The 19,859-nt window shown below is 48.1% G+C and overlaps 1 protein-coding gene across 6 annotated transcripts in view; it reads right to left on the bottom strand.

The window, feature by feature from the left end:
* The window catches only part of EXOC6B (exocyst complex component 6B), a 353,544-nt gene that overhangs the window by 33,608 nt on the left and 300,077 nt on the right, over positions 1-19,859 (bottom strand). For all 6 annotated transcript variants that reach the window (XM_074865395.1, XM_074865396.1, XM_074865391.1 and 3 more), the window contains one exon: positions 490-602. In XM_074865395.1, coding sequence (XP_074721496.1) covers positions 490-602 — 113 coding nt within the window. The remainder of the gene's footprint in view (positions 1-489; positions 603-19,859) is intronic.

Consider the following 19,859-nt stretch of genomic DNA (forward strand, 5'->3'; position numbering starts at 1 on the left):
AAGGGTCCTAAAATGATCATCTAGTCCAACTGCCTGACCACTTCAGGCCTCACCAAGAGTTAAAAGATGGTATTAAGGACATTGTCCAAATGCCTCTTAAAACACTGACAGGCTTGGGGCAGTTACACGTGCCCACAGGTTAGCAAATTTTAAATGATTTTGGGAGCTTGAGATACACCTTTACAGTGGAATCCCATTGCAAGACAAAGAAAACTCTGCTTAAGAAGTAAAAAGACATGCTCAGCCAAGTCAATGCTGTTTGATACCAAATCTGGGATTCAGGTTTGTGGGATAAAAGAGGATTTTTCTGTTTGAGCTCTCACTGCCCACCCAGGGGTGAAATCTTTGCCCACTGGATCACAAGCAGCCTCCTGCTTCCCAGACTGCTCCATCCAGCCCCACGTGTGATGGATCAGCTGCTGACACACACGTTTGCCCAAAGTGAGATGGGGGGGGAGAATCATCCCGGGTTTCGGGACCCGCACTCACTTTTCCAGCAGGATGAGGGCTGTCGTCGGGTTCACACGAAGATACTTGCACGTGGGTTGCCCGTAGTCAGCCAAATACGTCGACCAGTCCCACTGGATGAATAGATCTAAGAGCTGCAGCAGCCACGGGAAAGAAAAAACAAACAGAAATAAGATTTTAAAAAGCTGGCAAGAGAGCAGGTGGTTTATCTGAAAGCTGGCAAAGATCCTGGGCAGGTGGCGTTAACCACAAAAAATGGTTTGCAGTCTTTATTAATTTATTTAATATCATTCTGCCAGTGCACAATCATTAACTCATTCTTATTTAATTATTAGTTTATTAATATTGAATGTTAATTTATGTATATCTATATTAATTTAGCCATGGTGCACTCCTGCTACATTATCTCTGTTTTTGGGGTGAGCTAGAGGTACAGGGGATATGAGGACTGAGACAGCCCGAGGAGGTGTCCTGATGCCCTCAGCCATGGCAGGAGGGCACTTTTGGGGTCAAAGTCCCCAAATTTCTTCTGTCCCCAAATAACCCCCCGGCATAGTTTGAACCACGCCACAAGGATTTCTCATCACGCTTGCTCCATCTCATCATCTTCCAAGCGCTCTGTAAGTGCCTCTAATGACAGGAGCTCCCCGGGGAGCAGCTGTGGGACCCATCAGGAGCTCAGGGGTTTATCTCAGGTGAGTGAAGCTGCAGGAGGAGACTGGGAGTCCCAGGTCTGTTTGTTAGAGAAACCACCACTGACCCCAGAAGCGGGGGAAGGAAAAAGGGGGTCAATTCATCTGTCTGTGATGGGCCTTGCTCCAGACCCTCAAAATTTGTAGCCGAAGTCCTCCAGCTCCACAAAGGAACCCCTTGGCACCCCATCCCTCCCAGCTGATTCAGGTGAGGGATGAACAAATGACAGCCCAGGTTTCCTAAATGCCCTCTTCCACCTCACCTTTCACATCCTTATTTTCCTTACAACACGAACAGGAGCTCCCACGTCTTTCTCCCACCCCTCCTCACCCCTGAGAGGACTTTTCTCACCCACACACAACATCACAGCTGAGGATGGATGAGATGCAACCTTCATCTCCATCATCTAAACCAGGTTAATTAAGAGCAGCTGCATTTTCCTCCCACAACCTCCTGCTGTGGAGAGCTGTTGTGACCACTCCACTGGACAGGTTGCCAAGCGCGTGGACGTCTTCATTGCCCGCCTCTGCGCATCCCAGCGCCCACCGCTGAAGCCCGGAGAAGAAGGACCATCCTGTGGCCAAGCGAAGACCATAGAGGGCTCATTGTCCCCGCGTCTCCATGGTTTTCCTGCAGGCTCCAGCACTGTTTAACAACACATCCCGCCCCGCCAAGAAGGGGATTTAGCTCCGCCGAGACCTCAAGGTACAAAACAAAAATGTGCAACAAGATTCTTTTTGACTATGTAGGTCAGAGCAAAGAAAACAAGCTGTCGGGAACAATCCCTCAGGCTGGCGGGGGGGACGGATTAGCCGGGACCTAAGAGGGCTTTTCCAGCCCACGGTCCCGCGCGGCTTTGTACGGCGGGTCCATTGTGTTAACTACAAACCCAAGTTGACCATCATTGGCAGGAGTTTTTTCCAATGGGCACCTCCAAGAGACAACCTTAAATATGATTTCACAGGCTCTTTTCATACAGCACAGCGGGGCCAAAACTCTTCTATCGGCTTTGCCAGCTGCTGGGGGAAGTTGCATGGTTGTACAGGCTAAATCGGATCCTCCCCAACACACCAAAGTCCTCTTGCTGGTGGCCCTGGGGGGCTGAACGTGCCTCTGGCAAACCACAAACAAAGCAGCATGAGTTACTGTCTTAGAAAGTGCACGGCCAGACCGTCAAGGGGCCAGGTAAGCTGTTCATGGGGGTGGAAATAAAGCCCCAGGAGAGAGGGACAAAAGAAGAACCAAAATAAAAAAAAGGCGAAGATTAGAAGTGAGTTAGGAGAAGATGAAATAAAAAGCATCAGGAGGTGTTAAAAAAAGGAGGCAGGGGAGGACAGCAGAGGCTCAGAGAACCATGCAGGAGCTCAGAGGATGGATAAGGGAAGGGTTTGGAGAAACCTCCCAGGTATGTCTCCAAAAGAGCGCAGCCAATCCAGCATGGGGAGTTTTTTAAGCAAAAGTTGGACAAACGACCATGTCGGGCAGCTCAACCCTTGCTCTCCAGCTCAGGAGCTTGAGCTAACGCTCACCATTTCCACCAGGGTCAGGTGATGAGGGGTTGGGATGGCACATGGCCCTTGGCCCGCTGGCCATCCCCATCCCACAGCTTTGCTTCAGCTCTGCTCCAACTCGGTTCAAATCAGTCGGGCTGAAGAGATGCAGCTCCCCAGCACGAGGCTGCCAGGCCACTGGGCTTTGCTGGCGTTGAAGATGCACCACTACACCTTCTACTGCGCTGGCATTGGCCTGACGGGATGGTTGGTAAGTTATTTCATGGACCTGTTTTAACATGGACCTCTTGGAGCAGGGCCAGAGGAGGCCACAAAGATGCTTGGGGGGCTGGAGCACCTCCCCTGTGAGGACAGGTTGAGAGAGTTGGGGGGGTTCAGCTGGAGAAGAGAAGGCTCCGGGGAGACCTTAGAGCGGCTTCCCAGGACTTAAAGGGGCTACAGGAAAGGGGGGAGGGACTCTTGATCAGGGGGGAGGGATAGGATGAGGGGTAATGGTTTTAAACTGAAAGAGGGGAGATTTAGATGAGATGTAAGGCAGAAATTGTTCCCTGTGAGGGTGGTGAGGCCCTGGCACAGGTTGCCCAGAGAAGCTGTGGCTGCCCCCTCCCTGGAAGGGTTCAAGGCCAGGTTGGACGGGGCTTTGGGCAACCTGGACTAGTGGAAGGTGCCCCTGCCCGGGGCAGTGGGGTGGGACTGGATGGGCTTTAAGGTCCCTTACAAGCCTAACCATGCCGTGATTCTATGATTTTACTGTCATCCATCACACTGTTTGGGTAGCTCCAGCTGTGCGCATTGCTACAAGAGTGCAAAGGGCACATTTGAGAGAAACCCCAATGACTTGGGGGTGTTGGTTGACAGTTGGCTGAACAGGAGCCAGCAGTGTGCCCAGGTGTCCAAGAAGGCCAACAGCATCCTGGCTTGTGTCAGCAATAGTGTGGCCAGCAGGACTAGGGAAGGGATCTTACCCCTGTACTCGGCACTGGTGAGGCTGCACCTCAAATACTGGGATCAGTTTTGGGCCCCTCACTATGAGAAAGACCTTGAGGTGCTGGAGCGTGTCCAGAGAAGAACAACGAAGCCAGTGCAGGGTCTGGAGCACAGGTGTGATGGGGAGTGGCTGAGGGAACTGGGGGGGTTTAGTCTGGAGAAGAGGAGGCTGAGGGGAGACCTCATCGCCCTCTACAACTACCTGAAGGGAGGTTGGAATGAGTCTCTTCTCCCAGTTAACAAGTGATAGGACAAGAGGAAATGGCCTCAAGTTGCACCAGGGGAGGTTTAAGTTGGATATTAGGAACAATTTCTTCCCCAAAAGGGTTGTGAAGCATTGGAATAGGCTGCCCAGGGAAGTGGTGGAGTCACCACCCCTGGAGGTGTTTAAAAGACGTGTAGATGTGGTGCCTGGGGACATGGTTTAGTGGTGGCCTTGGCAGAGTTGTGTTAACGGTTGGACTCGATGATTTTAAGAGTCTTTTCCAGCCTAAATAATTCTATGATTCTAAATAAGCCCCATCCTAAATGCGCTCCCACGACACGCTGGACCTTCCCCGAGCACTGGGAGAGCCACCCTCCCCCCGGCCGGCTCTCGACAATGACAGATAGCCTGTGTATTTTACAACTGTTTGCCCACATCCATCTTGCTGGCGAGGAAGGTCCAAGGATAGCTGGGGCCGGCACCTTTGGCCCCCGGCTGCCGCGTGGCGCAGGGCATCGCCGGCGCTTGCAGGGCTCTGCCGCGGGTCGTGCTCCGTAGGAGAGAGGTCTTGCAGGAGGAAGCCTGACGGCTCAGGGCAAGCTGTCTCGAAACGATTTATCTGTCACATAAATGTGGTTTTATTGGTTTTACTGTTTAAACTTTTCACCTCTGCTGCTAAATCTGAACGACCGAAGGAAAAAAAAAAAAAAAAAAAGGAAAAACCCGCCTGCGCAGCGGCACTGGGCTGCGGCGGGCCTGCTGGGGGAGATTCCAAATAAAATATGCAAATACCATTAATTCTTCAAACTAGAGTCTCCTTTTCAAGGCTATAAATCAAACTCGACAGGACATACACCGGGGGGAAAGGAAAAGAAGAGGCAAAAAAAAAAAAAAAAAAGGAGCTTTTACCGCGATGATATGAAAGCGGAATAAGCTCAGAAAGCTGCAGACGTGCTGCGTGCGCAGAGCAGGGCTGCGAACCTGCAGCTTCCTGGGGCACGAGGAGTGTCTTTGCTGCAAGAAGGGGGAGAGGTTCATGTATATATTTATAAAAGAAGACACGGAAAATGGTTTGAGTACGCCTCCAAAAGAAAGGTACTGAAAGAAAAAAAAAATTGTTTTTATACACATGTATGAGCTCTTATTGAAATGGTGATTCAAGAGAGGGCAACCCCGGAAAGAATTAAACTGGGAACCAGTTCCCAGCCTGCCCCAAGCTCCCTTTGGCAGGGGCCGAGAGGCTCTTTCTCCCCATTTCCCTCAGTTCCACCTCAAAAAACACTGCTTTTTCACTCCGCTTTTGTAATATCACCATCTCAAACTCTTCAAAGCAAGTTGGTTTTGGTTTTTTTTAAAGCAAGTTTTTTTTTCTTTTTCAAAGCAAAGGCATGTTTTTACAGCCCTCGCATCAAGTATAGGGAAAGGATGGTTGCAACTTAATTGCAAAGGAAACGGGGACATGGTGATGACTTTGCAAGCTTCTCCCTCCAGATGCAAAGCAAAGTGGGACAGTACGTTCTGTCTGACATGAGATGACAGTGCTGAATCTGGATAAAATTCTTTCAGCCAAGCCAGAAATAATGCAATGTGAAGCCAAACTGATTCAAAACACAGTTTGCAAGCTCTGCCGGCGCCCCTGGATGAAAATCAAAGAAAGCACCAGCATTTGCACCAGTGTCACAGTGGGCTCTGCACAAACCTGGGAGGTGATGCGTGGTGGGTAGAGATAAAGGAGGTGGCAGGAAAGGGAGTCCCATATTTTTTAAGGTGAAAATAAACCCACGCAAAAAGGACGTGTCCTGTCTCAGAGCAGTCAGGATGATGTTGTAGGGATAACTCTAGATAAAGGATCCTCTCGGCCTTAAGGACCTCTCCTCCCCTCCTCAAGCCTAAGAGATGAAGGTCAAGGGTTATTGCAGGATAGATGAAAATTCCTGAGTTCCCCAAATTCATGCAACACCTGGCTCTTCTATTTTTCTCTTTTCCCTCTTCTGAACTGATGTAGCATCACTCTGAGCATCCAGAAACAGGGATTTGCACCCAAACGCTTTGACCTGCAGGAAACTGCCACTTGAGACGCACCCAAATGCTTTGGGCCCACGGACAAGTCCACTGGAAGAGGAGTGTGATCATCCCCTGTCAGCAGAGAGAAGAGCTCCCTGGGACACAACGGCCACAACGCGGGGCACAATGTTACATCCACTGGAGCGGGAAGCAAAACTTGTCTGAATTAAACGTGAACAGCAACTGTCCAAAACTGAAGCTGCTCCAAGACGCAAGAGCAGCCTGCAGTCCAGCCAGAAATGGAAACCACATCTTTCCGCTCCCCGGCAAGCAAACTTTTTGCTTTTTTTCAGTCCCTGCCAAAGGGATTTGGTTGCATAAGAGACATGCGCCTCGGTCCTGTTCAAGGCAAAAGAGCCGGCCCCACCTCTGCGCTCATGTCCGTGTCTTCCCTCATGTCCCAGCCCTTTTGCTTTTTAATATCCTGACTTTGCAGAGCTGAAATCACCCATGAACTATCAGTATTTATAAAGAGCCCTCACCAGATGCAACCCGGCACAAATGCCTCACGGCTACACAGTAGCTGGATGATAAAAGGAGAAACAACCCCAGCCTGAAGACTAACTCTTGCTTTATTTCAAGGTCTAGGTCTCTTCCTAGACAAGTAAAGGCTCACAGGGACCCCCATCAGGGTATGTCAGTACTTAAAGGGTGGCTACAAGGAGGTATGAAGGCTATGTCTTCACAAGGAGCCACATGGAGAAGACAAGGGGTAATGTCTCCAAGTCGCACCAGGAGAGGCTTCATTTCAACGTAAGAAAGAAATTTCTTACAGTGAGAACAATCATTCACTGGAAAAACTTCCCCAGGGATGTGGTAGAGTCCCCATTGCTGGAAGTTTTCAAGAGGCGATGGGACAGGGTGTTGGATCATCTCATCCAGGCTTCCTTTCCCATGAAATGTTGGACCAGATGATCTTTCAAGGTCCCTTCTAGATGGGGCTGTTTTATGGTTTTGTGATTCTACCCCAGAAACAAACACCCCCTCCCCTCTTATTCACCACAATATTTACTCCTAGTGACAAGAGAGAGCATCAAGGTGGCTTGAAAAGGACTTTCCTCTGCCAACACCATCAAAGGATCAGCAGATCCAGCAGCGACGAGATGGTGTAAGGGCTGGTGGGAAACATCCCATCAAAGAACTAAACCTTTTCTTCCATAAAAGCCCAAGTTAGGGAATTCTCGTGTCCCTGCAGCTATTAATTACTCTTTTAGTCCTTTTTCCTCCAAGCACACATACAGTGGGAGACAGACTCTACTCTACTAGGAGTTGTTGTGCTCAGGGACCACACGTTGGAGCTGCGAGGTGTTACTGCCTGACATGGCTTCTGCAAAGCACCAACTGCTCTTAAAAACCCCAAAACAAAAAAACCACCATCAGCACATGTGCGCACACCCTGAAGGACGAAAAGGGAAAGACTACACGAGACCATTAGCTGGCAAATCTTGCAACCTGTTTCAAAAAATTAAACACAGTTATTCTGGATTTCTCACATCCAACCAAGCTAAGGGAACTAGAGTTAAGTTGCTGTGACTTGAGGAGCCTGGCCTGGGTCTAGGTAGTGCCCACAGCGGGTGCATGAGATCTTCCTTGTGGTGGGTTTTTGGGGGGAGGTTCAGATCAACATGGAAGGGACAGCGATGCCACATGGTTACAGCCAGGCTTCCGTGATGAGCTTTCTGTCCCCTGGACACCAGGGCACAGAGAAGTGTAAATTAAGTTGGGTTTGGTGATTTTGCAGCTGGAAGCAGCACTCCTGCCCTGAAATCTGCTGAGGGTCATGTTCATGAGCAACTGCTCTTGCTTTCTGGGGGCAGAAGGAGAGAACATTTTCAGAACCAAGTTGAACCCAGCTTTAAAAAGCTCTCTTATCCCTCCTTATCCTTCTAAACTCTAAGCCTGACGCGCCACTTCCCCGGTCTTTGTTGGGGGCAGCGTGCAGAATGAACCCGACACCTTCTACAAACCAGCCGTGCTTCAGTTTGCAAGAGATCACACCGTTAGCTTACAAACCTACTGGGATCTTTTCTTTAAAAAGCTCATTTCACTGATGTAACACCACAGCTCCTTTGATAAAGGAGGCTCAAGAAAGGCAGCACTCAGGTCCTACCATCGTCCCACCTAAACCACCTGTACGAAGGGACAAGACGCTTCCAGTGAGACCAGAAAACACCCAGGTAAAACCTGGTCCTGCTGGGTACCTCCATAAAAGCACAAGAAACTACCGAATCCAAACCAGTGCCAACTCCGTTTACCCACGCCTAAGCTTGCCCACGACCCATCCCCACCCCCAGTTGAGCAGCCCCCACCGTCAGGCAGTGGGTGAGTGTTATGGAGCACAAAAGCCCAAAGAGTTTCCAACATCGGCAGCCACAGACAAGTACATTCAAAATAATTTATCTTGGTGAGGTTTCAATTATGCCTCATGGGAAAGTCATACTGAAAGAGAAAGAAATACTCTAACCCATGGGGAGACGTGGGTTTGGACAATAGCATTGCTAAGAAGAAAAGGCACCAGGAATTGGAACATGATGTTTGTTCGTTTACTTGTGAAAGATGCGGAGGGTAAAATCGTGGCTGAAGTGAAAGCAGAAGCAGATTTGTCACCAGTTTGACTGGAAACTATTTGCTCTACGTATCGATTGTGCTTTGCACAAGGGGGTGGATAGCACCCACCGTAACCTGATGATGTACAAGCCAAGGGATTGACACACATGGAGTGCAGGGAAGGTTAATCTTATCTTAGGTGCTTACCAGACCTGCCTGCAAGAGAGAGATGGACTTCTAGGAGGTACTGTAGAGCACAGAGTGCTGTCTACCTGCCTGGACCTCTCTGTAAGGCACGATAACTCTGTGTTCAAGTGACCCCTCCAGGTCTCCTGGGCAGTTGTCCCACCTGGGGCTGTCCTTCCTCTGAAATGCTCATGCTGGAGGGAGGAGAACCGATTCAAAGTTCCTCATTTCACATTTTAACTGGATTGATTTTGCAAGTTAAAGCAGCAATTTTATCTTTCCTTTTGTTTTTTCTTTTTTTTTTTTTTTTTTTTCCTGTTTACTTATGTCTGCAAAAGTGAAAAAGTTCCTGGAAAAAAACATGAGAAGAATCTGGAAGGATTTATGGCAGATGAGACAATATGTAACAGAGAAAGGTTTGAGACCAGCAAAGCCCTAATCTGTCCAGTCTGGATTATTGTCAGATTCATATTATTGCGTGTTTATAGGTTTTTGTATTTCTTACATTAGATTTCCAGGGGAACGTCTCCAGAAAGGTTTTTGCCTGAGTTGTGTGCACAGAAAGGTCTTCTGGTTTTCCATCTGCAAATGTTCATCGTTTATTAGGAGGAAAACCTCTGGCTTTCCACCTGCTTTGAAGTAATGCTGTAATTACACAGGCTGACTTTTCTACTGTTTCAGAAGATATTTATTCCAAGGGTCTCGTTAAAATCTTAACAAACACAATTTTGCCCCCAAAATGTTGTATTTTTGATTGTAGCTCACTTCCGCACTTACGGCAAAAAAACTCCCCTTTGGGTTAAATCTGGCTTTGAGGAATCCACCTTCTCCTCCCAGCCTGCAACACGAAACCACATGAAGGAGCCACAAAAGGTTGTCGGGCTTCAAGAGAAGTGATGCAAAGCAGCCCAAGAGCGAAGGGTGGGGAGGCTGAGGATTAGCACGTCGTGTTACGGTGACAGTCTTGAAGACGGCTGGAAAGTCCCTACCAGCTTCGTTCACGCTCCTACTGACTTTGATGGTGCAGGATCACGGCTTTAGTCATTTGCTGGAGGCTTGCCCACAGGGAAGGCTCAACTGAATTCTAGGGAAATCCCAAGTTTCTCTGACCATCGCAAAGCACTGTGCAATGCTGCTTGAAAAAAAAACAAACCACCAAGGCATGAAAATTATTTGGTAGAAAACCACTGGGATTTCAATGTTTCTGAATAAAATCAGTTGGTTCTAGCGATAACCACCCAGATGGGGGGTTTCATGAATGGCCAAAAGAACAAAAGGAAACTGCTTTGCTGGGTTTAGTAGCCAATTTGCACTTAGAAAAATAATTATTTAGACTCATCAAATTCTCCACGCAGGTTCACAAGTTTGCATGGTGCTTTCCTCCCAGAGAAGACGACCGTATTTCTACCCTCCAGATCCTACAATCTGCGTAAGACAAAGAGACAATACTGGGCAGCGGCCAAAAGAAATGAAAGAGCCTCGGAAGACTGTTCTCCAGGGACCGCTATTGAATAACACTTTGCGTTTCCATTTAACCATCACAAAGGGGGATTTATTCCTGAAGCAAAGATGTCTCCCTTAGAAGCATCCCCCCAGTAGCCTCTCCGGCTCAGATCTTTGGTGGGCACAGCCGGGAGGTGCGCCCATTGCTCTGCCTGGCAAGGATGGAGCCTGGCTAAATGCTCGGGGTCAACATCCGAGGTTACGGGGGCCAAATTTGGGATGCAATGCTTGGAAAGAGCTCAGTTTGTAGGTAACTATTCTTAGAAGCATTTTTGAAGCTATTATGGGGAGGAGAAGCTAGATTTGCTAATGCTCCCGTGGTCGGGAGATGATGGCACCGTGTGTTCAGGTACTCCGTGTATAGCCCAGGCACATACAGCATTTATCTGACTCGCCCTGCCTGACCCGCACTTCCAAACCAGTGGAAAATGTTAAGAAATAACATGGAAAATCCATGGAATGTTAAGAAATAACATGGATGTTTCAGTGTTAAGAAAGAACATGGAAAAGCCCATCTCAGCGGCAGGTCAGGATGCTTTAGGAAGGGAGGAGAAGAGTTAACAAGAGCACAAAAAAAAGCACAAAACCCTCTAAGCATGGAAAAGTGCATTGAGAGGGGAGAAAAGCAGCAATCCTCCAAATAAGGCTGTACACAAACCACCTCTATCATCAACCCTATAGTATCAGAGGGGAGAAAAATCACTTTAAATGCTGCCTTTCTACGGGGAAATGCTCCCAACTAATCGACAGAGCAGGTATTCGCAGCCAAAAAGCTTTTGGGCCAGGAGGGGTTAACGCTCCCCGTCTGCTGACACTTCAGCAGCAAATCTGGGTACCTGCAGAGAGCTCAGGGTCTGCCCAGAAGACAACGGAGCCACGTTTTCTGATAAAAACAGACCCGCTTAGTGCCACCGGCAGCCCAGACGTGATGCCCAGATACCCCGGTGAGGGGCACTGCGTGGTGGTTTCCCCACGGCGGGGATCCGACCGGCAGCGGGGAGGAGGAAAGTCAGCGGCGTCTTTCTGAGCTCAGCAATTAGGGTCCCTCTTTTCCACTGTCCAAAAAAGCCACGATATTGGAATTAAACCGTTCCCGCTGTCCCTAAAGGTGCCGGCATCTCCTTCCCCCACCCCACAGCCCAGCACTCACTGGGTACCAAACCGCGCCGCGGGGCCAGCACGCCACGCTTATTTTTCCTGTTGCTCAGCTGATGCCAAGTCCTCTGCAAAGTTGCATTTTTCTTTTGTTTACACATTAAAAAAGGGGATTAAAAAAAAAAAAAAAAAGGAGTGACCTCTCGCTAACCCCAGCCGGTCTATGAGAAGCTGCCGCTGCCTTCACCTCTGAATGAACTTTCAGATTATCTCAGACAAGATTCACCTTGCATTGAACTTGTACCCTGCGCGGCAGCACACAGTCACGTAACCTTGATTAAACATTACAGCGTAACGCGGCTATAAATTTAATGAGCATTATCGGCGCGCTTCCTCCCGTCGTCCTCGGGCAGGGGGAGCGATGGAAACGCCAGGAGCTGCCGGGGGAACCAGGCCTGGTGTGCACCGGCACGGGCAGGACATGGAGAAGCAGCTATGTGAGGGAATAGGAGGGAGATAAAGCAGCTCCTGCGCTGTCCTCTGTGCATGCAATGAGTTGTGTACGGCCTCTGCGGCAGCTCCCACAGGAGCGAGCGGCTCCGGGTGCCCACCGTGAATGGGGATGACCCATGGGAGGGCTTGCACAGCTTTCTGCTCAAAAGGCCCGAGAAAAAGCAAAAAAAAAAAAAATAGCAACAAGGAGAGATAAGCAGCGCGGCGATCCCTTCACCCAGCAGGAAACCTTCCTCAGGCCACGGCCTCCTAAACTCTGGCTGCCCTCTTCACGCAAAGCGGTGCAGCCCGTCGCCGTCCTCCCATTTATTTTCAAGACACACGCGTGACGGGAGGCCGGGGCAGCCGCCTCCTCATCTCCCAGCTGACGCGTAAGGAAAGGGAGAGCTCAGCATCGGCGCTGGCGGCGGCGATTCCTGTCGCAGAGGTCACTCGGCCGGTCGAGAGGAGAGCATCTGGGCGGCGAAATAGATACACTCAAGTTCAAGTGCTTGAAATACCTTCTTTTTTTTTTTTTTTTTTTAAACACTCCAAACTAAACTAATATATCCCCTGCTTTTCATGATAACTTCCTCCTTATCCTCAGTGGTTTTGTTTAGCAGATCTATTGTTCTCGGCGAGCCTTGCCCTGGGGTCCAATTTGACTGTGTTCTCATTTTTCCCCCTATGTAACTGATGCTTATTTCTTTAAGCTCTACTGTAAACAGAAAACACACTGCAGTGCCCTTGCCTGGCTTTGCAGGAGGCAGGCTCAGACCTGGAACTACTTCTTTTTGTGTTTTTTTTTTAATACAGGAAACAAAAAGATTGGGCTTGCTCGCTTCAAGGATTCAAACACCTGCGGGATGCGGGAAGACGGCTGCGGTACCCGCGGGTGGTCCGGGCTCGCAGCGGGGACCACACGGCTCCAGTGCTGCTTTGCTGGATAAATGACCCTTTTTTTTGCTTGCAAGGCTGGAAATGTGCTGCTTTCCTAATTATAGACCTCTTTAATGTTCATCAGCAGGGGCTGAGGAGGTAAGCAGCGTCATTTGGAGGTGACAGGAAGTTCTTTGAGGTGCTCAGGGTGAACGAGAAAGCCACCAGACAGCATCCCCCTCGATGGGGCGGCACGTGGGGAACAAATATAAAGTAAAACTTTCACAGAGGGGAACGCATCAGGGATGGTTGGAGGAACACAACGGGAGTTGGGGATTTGGTGGGTGCTGGGGGCACCGAGATGCGGTTTTGTGCTTCCCATCACTTACTCGTCGTGGGTTTGGTCCTCACCCAGAGAAACATCCTCGCCCCAGCAGACACAAAGGGGGAGCTTGGAGGATGCAAGGACTGCTTGTGCTGCAGCACTAAGGAAACATTTTGAGCAAAATGAGTGTTTTTTCCCCCATTTGCTGGCCTCATGGCTCCTCTCTGCCCTGGTTCCTAGACCAGCCTCCCAGGAGAATCACAGAATCACTGAGGTTGGAAAAGACCCTTAAGATCATCGAGTCCAACTGTTAACACAACTCTGCCAAGGCCACCACTAAACCATGTCCCCAGCCACCACATCTACACGTCTTTTAAATACCTCCAGGGATGGTGACTCCACCACTTCCCTGGGCAGCCTGTTCCAATGCTTCACAACCCTTTTGGGGAAAAAATTGTTCCTAATATCCAACTTAAACCTCCCCTGGTGCAACTTGGGGCCATTTCTTATATCACTTGTTGCTTGGGAGAAGAGACCAACACCCACCTCGCTCCAACCTCCCTTCAGGGAGTTGTAGAGAGTGATCAGGTCTCCCCCAAGTCTCATTTTCTCCAGACTAAGCCCCCTCAGTTCCCTCAGTTGCTCCTCATCAGACCTGTGCTCCAGACCCTGCACCAGCTTTGTTGTTCTTCTCTGGACACGCTCCAGCACCTCAAGGTCTTTCTCATAGTGAGGGGCCCAAAATTGAACCCAGTATTCGAGGTGTGGAGAAGACTTACTCCAGCACAGCTAGCAGGAGCCTGCCTGAAGAAGATGGATCCAGCATCAGTGCAGAAGAAACTGGTGACACTGGGGTCTCTGCCCAAGGCAGAGGATGCAAAGGGCAGGGGGGAGGGGATGGAGGACGTGGCCTCAGATGCCACCAGCTCCCACCGAGGTTTGCTCGGCTTTGCAAACACACCAACTCCCAGAGATGTCCTTCCTAAAGGCACTGGCGTTCCCTCTATCTAGCAGCATCACCTGCAAAACTAATTTGGCCCGTGAAATAACCCGGCAATTTGGGTGGTTGATTAGAACTATTTTTATAAGGCCGCAGGATATATATTTCCAGAGTCTGAAATAGTGTTTGGAAAACAGCGAGAGCCATTTAGAGCCATTTAGCGTATTCTACAGAGAGGCAGACGCACAAGCAAATGGATATTTAAAACAGCTGTGAAGACAAGACTGGTAGGAAACATTTGGCTAAAAGCAAACACAGAAACAAAATAACTTTGCAGAAGGTTAGAAATCAGTGAATTTGGTAATGCCCAACTTCAGGGGAAAAAAAATTGTATTTCTTCAGGTTCTAGAGACTAATAAATTGGCATGTAAAATGTAAAGATTCAAGTTCATTATTTCACCTTATATTTTCCATCCACACTGTAAAAAAATGTCTTTTTGGGTTGAGTGGGCACCACCAAACTTCCCCGTGGGATGGCTCATCACTCCTCTTAGCATCTACAGGATAAAGCACATTTTACACGCCAAGGCCACGAAATTGCTGGGCTCCAGTTGATGGCGACGGGCAAACTGATGCTTTTTGGGGGGTTGCATGCTCTAGACCCCAGACTTTCAGGTGAACCCCAAAACGTGCTTTCAGGAAGGATTAAAAGAGAAGGGTTTAAAATTCACACTCATGTCAGGTTTGTTTGGAAGCCTTGCCAGCCACCTCCTGCCCTACAGCAACCCTCTCCTTTTTAGAAAATACTGAGCTTAGCTGAACCTCTTACATTTTTGGTGCGTGCAAACCATTTGGGGAACTTTAAGTTTGCAGGAAACTAATGGGGAGGGGGGAAAAAATGCAGTGTGCTTATGTGGAAAGCATGCCACACTTGCTTTTGGCATCCTGAAAAACCTCTTGAAAATAGTCAGGGTGACCAAAGTCCAGCTTCCAATTAATTAAACCCCCCAATCCTCGGAGGGCAGGCTTTCCTGTAACTAAATATGATGCGATGAAGAGGCTGAACATGAGGAGGGATCCCAGCTGAAGCAGCATTTCATCCTGCTGCTGCATCCGCCGGGCAGCCTTGGGCACGGGGAGACCCAGCAGGATTTATGGCTGTTTGTTGTAGATAAAAAAACCCTCAACCTTTGGAGGAATCTGAAGACAAAAGCAAAGGCTTTTCCTTAAGCGGTGTCACACTAACCTCTGGATGGCCTCGCGCTTATTGTCACAGCCTTGGAAAGGTATAAACAAAGGCGGATTTTGGATGCCAAGAGCTGGGTTAGGAGAGAAAGGAAAGGCACCGCTGCTGCGAAATCCCCTTTGCACTGACATCTAGGGTATAAATCCCGAGAAGAGATGTTTTATGATGTGCACGCAGAGTTATCGCCCTATTATAAAGCAATTTGTGGGGAAAAAAAGGTGATAGCGGATGACGGCACGGTCCCAGCGGAGCGGGGAATTCGATACCCATGGCCGGGGCGGCGATGGGGAGTGGCGCGAGGCTTTGTGAAGGGCTGGAGGAAATAGCAGAAAGTCCCTTTTGGAGTTAAATATGCTCTTTAAGCACACTGGTAGGGCTGCGGGGGGAGGGTTTGGGGTGAGAGTGGTTCCCAATGGCTGAGGTGGGACCCCAAAAGGTGCTGTCCTGCTTAAGGACAGGTTGCACAGTGTGTTGCCCAAAGCTGATGCTCCCCCCGTGCCACAGGGGCCAGTCCCAATGATCAACAGCATTTCAAAGGCAGCTCTTTTTTCAAAACTTTGGGGAATTTTAAATGTGCCAGGAGAAAACTGCTCCGGCGGGTTTGAGGTAAATATGGAGGGGGGAAAAAAAAAAAGGAGGAAAAATGAAAAGAAAGGAAAAAAGGAAAAAGAAAAAAAGGGAAAAGAAGGTGAAAATAGAAAGAAAAAAGAAAAAAGAAAAAAGAAAAAAGAAAAAAGAAAAAAGAAAAAAGAAAAAAGAAAAAAAAAGAAAAAAGAAAAAGGAAAAAAGGAAGAAAAATAAAAAATAAGAAAGTAAAACAAGAAGAAAAAGAAAAAGACAGAAAATAATAGTAATTAAAAAAAGACAGAAAAATTTCATCTAGAAGGAATTTCAGAGGAGAGGGATTTGCCAGAGCAGATAAAAACTCATATATGGAACCTGCATCTGCTCAGGGAACTGCCGTCCAGATTTCAGCACCAGACTTTCAGTTCCAGGTCTGACGGACCCATTAACTCCCAACTATTTCAGTGTGGCCACAGGTGATGAAAACCCTCCAAAACCAGCAAGACCCTCAAGAATTTGGCCAGCTCACACAATGTCAGTGCACTCAATCCTAAACTAAACACAGCTCAGCTTTAAGTCCAGCCTTAGTGGTCTTGCTTTGAAGCCAAGCATCCCTTTTTCTGGGCAATTTCAACCCAAAATGAGGGGGCTGCTTCGGCCGGGTGCTGGCACTATACAACACCACCCTGCACCATTTCCTTCTATTGAAAGTGTTCCTTTTTCTCAAGGTTTTGCAGACGGCAGGGCTCACTCATAGGCACACACATTTCCTTCACCCTTTTGCTGCCTCATTCACTTCTTTCCGCCGCCTTATCCTGCTGCCCGCCCAGCCCAGCAGGCAGGAGCAGGCAGCCGGGCCAAGGCGTCTGCTCACCCTTTCCTGTGCTCGAACGGCGGTGTTTGAGGAAGGATAAAACAACACGGATTTGTCTTTATTTACACCAAACTGTTTACCTTCTTCTTTCTTTTGCTAATTTTATTATTGTTTGATAGGAACATAAAGCAGAAGCCCAGCAGATCAATGCCAGAGGCTCCCAACCAAAGGGCTTCTTGCAAACTTCCTTTTGGTTGCTATAACATTTTTGCGGGGTTATGAACTCCTTAAACAAACAGCTGAGGTCATTGTTAGCTAAGAAAAAAAAAAATTATTTAAAAAAAATAAAAAAGCAAGACTAATGTTACAGCCAGAGTGGAAGCTGCTCTGCACAAAAGGGAGCTGAGATGGTGCACGGCAAAATCCATGGCAAAAAAAAATTAAAAAATCACGAGTCATGCACATGCTTTCCATCTGCCAGTCCAAGCCACTCTCTCCGCATTATTAAGATAACAAAACCTGGACACAGAAGCCCCACTGTATTTTGAGATCTCAATCCCAATCCTGAGGGTCACTGCCCAGAGAAGAGGAATTTTTGGTGGCAATAACACTGTCCCTTCCAATCTCTTGACATGGTATCACAAGATAAGAGCAATCCCAGCCCTTCCAATGCCCAGGAGACAGCTCTGGAAGGGCAGCAGATGGTTCTTGAGATACTCTGTCCTCCAGCTTGCCCAGAAAAACCATTAGCAAAGCAGCATTGGTGCAACAATTACCAGTCATGTATCTCATAATGACTTGTATCGGGGATTCAAAAGACTTTTTATCCCTGAAAATCGACACTGAAAACTTCTACTTCTTCCTTAATAGGAGGAACTTTGCAAGAGCCATACGTTGTCCCAAGGACACGTGCAAGCCACCAAGCAGAGGGTGATGGCATCGAGCAGCTCGTTTCCCAAGCAAATACCGGCACAAGGTTTCCCACTGACAGATCCAGAGGTTTGCAAGTGAAGGCTCGTGTTGTGGGTGGATGGGATATTTTAACACTTCCCAAGAGCTGCAAAGCTTTGGGTCCAGAGGAAAGAAGTTCTGCAACCGGGTACTTCTGAAGAGAAGTTCTGATCATCATGAAAATAATTTAACTGTGTTTGTGTGCTGTTCCCAGCAGATGAAGCTGGTGTCCTCAGCCATCTTCCACCCAACTCCTTCAGGTGATGGTTATTTCCAGCAAAAACTTCCATCTGCAATCACACCAGTTGCACCCATGGCAGAAGGCACTGCGCAGTTGAAGGACTGAGTGTTAATAAGAAAAAGGGGTTGGGAAAGGAAAGGGAAGGAATGGCAACAGTGTCGTTATGGGAAAGAAATAAATCACTAAAAGGGCGTTCATCAAAGCCAGAGGATGCCTGAGTGACCCTATCAAAGACAATACATGAATATCAATAAATTTAGACAAAAGGAAAGAATGAGATATAAGCACATTGCAACAGAAAAGGCAGAGAGGCCTCTTAACCTCAAAATTTACAGTCAGAAAGAAGAGTCTGCCTGGCTGTCTCTACACCCAACCTCGTCCCATCTCTTGATCCATATGGGATAGAATTACTCGTACATCCCCGGAGGCAATCACATGCAGGGTTTTGTTTCCAATCGCCAGCGATACTACAATTTCCACTCAGCAGGATTACTCTCACCCTTTGGTGAACTTCGGAGTTTTGGAGAACCAGCCCGGAGTCTGTAGTTCTGTCTCCCCAGAGGTTTGCTGTAAATCATACACGAAGAGCAGGATCCACCTCTAACACAATTCACCCTCTCCTACAGCAGATCCAGCAGAGACAAGCTGGATGTACAACCCCAGGAGAAGAGAAGTTGGGTACGCAGCGCTTCTCGTACCCCTGAAACCTTCATGCAACTTCAAAACTCTGCAAAGAAATTCCTGTTTATATGCTGCTGCTCATCCATCTTTGCTACTAACAAGCCTCTCTCTGAGCCTCATTTCTCATTCCTGCCGTAATGCTTTCTCCCACATTTCCTCCTCTTGCTTCAAGATTCTCCTCTCTGAGCCACTGGCTGTGCCTGATACTCTTTTCTCTTTAAAAAGGGCTTATTTTCTGAACAGCCCAGAAAGCCTCCAGTCTCCTGAGACAGAAGCATGAATAAATTAGTGAATTCAAAAAGAATGAAAAAATCAAAAATAAATAAAAGCCAAGCAAGCTCATGGCATGTGCTGAACTTTCCTTGTGCTCAAATACAAATTTTTCATGACATCTCATCACTTATCTAGTCTGTGGGTCCGTGACCTTCTGCATATCACTGTACTCCACTGATAGATGAGTAACACCTCTGCCCACCTACACCCTCACCCAGCCCCAGAGGAGACAGCAAAGCCTCCAGGAAACCCCAGCTCTGCTTGAAAGAAAGCATATTTAAAGAGTTGGTCGTACAATTGATCTACAGGACTACTGAGTTTTAGTAAAAATGAAAAGAAAAAAAAATAACCCTTGTAGACTGAGAAGATTTAGAGAGAAACGCCAGCGGAGATGGAAATCATATGGGTTATTAATCATCTGCCTGCTCAAAGGCTTGATCTAATGCCTAAAGCAGAAGTGCAAAGACGATATGATGGGCAAGAGGGAAAACAACGTTGCTTTTAGCAGCCCGGAGAACCTCAGGCTTTTGATATTCTCCTCCTCTTGCACCACGGATGTGTGCGATGTTAAATATCGCGGTGCGTGTCCAACTTGTCCCTGGGAGGGAGCCACCAGAAGGGCTCCAGCAGATGTTCTCCTCCTCCTCACTTGAAGCAACCCCCTGGTCCCGGCTGCTCCGTGCAGGGCAGCACAGCTTGCTCACCCTGGAGGGACACAGAAAATAACTAAAGGGGAAAAAAAAAATAAAATTCTGCAGATTTTGAGGAGGTGTCTGTGCTCCCACTGCAAAACCCTTTGGTGGTGAAGACATTGCGCGGGAGAAGTGGCTGCAATGGAGCTGAGAAGAGTATAAAGAAGCTGTGGGAAAAACTGTGGCAAGTTGTTATCATCCATAGGGATGATGCTGTTGCGGGTGAGCTAAGCCCTAAACTGCTCCGGGAAATAAAGATGGACAAATCATACAGTCATAGAATGGTTTGGGTTGGAAGGCACCTTAAAGACCATCTTGTTCCAACCCCCAAATAAAGCCCAGACATTTTGGAGATGTTGAAAATTGGCAGCTCTTTTAAAAAAAAAAAATAATTAGACCATGTGGGACTTAAGGGTCAAGTCATTTACAGAGTCAGCCAGGGGCTCATAAAAAGGGCCATGTCCTAAGCTCTAAACAAGCGTTTCGGTGAGCACCAAATTAA

Source organism: Strix uralensis, chromosome 4, assembly GCF_047716275.1.
Source record: "Strix uralensis isolate ZFMK-TIS-50842 chromosome 4, bStrUra1, whole genome shotgun sequence".
NCBI classification, from domain to species: domain Eukaryota; kingdom Metazoa; phylum Chordata; class Aves; order Strigiformes; family Strigidae; genus Strix; species Strix uralensis.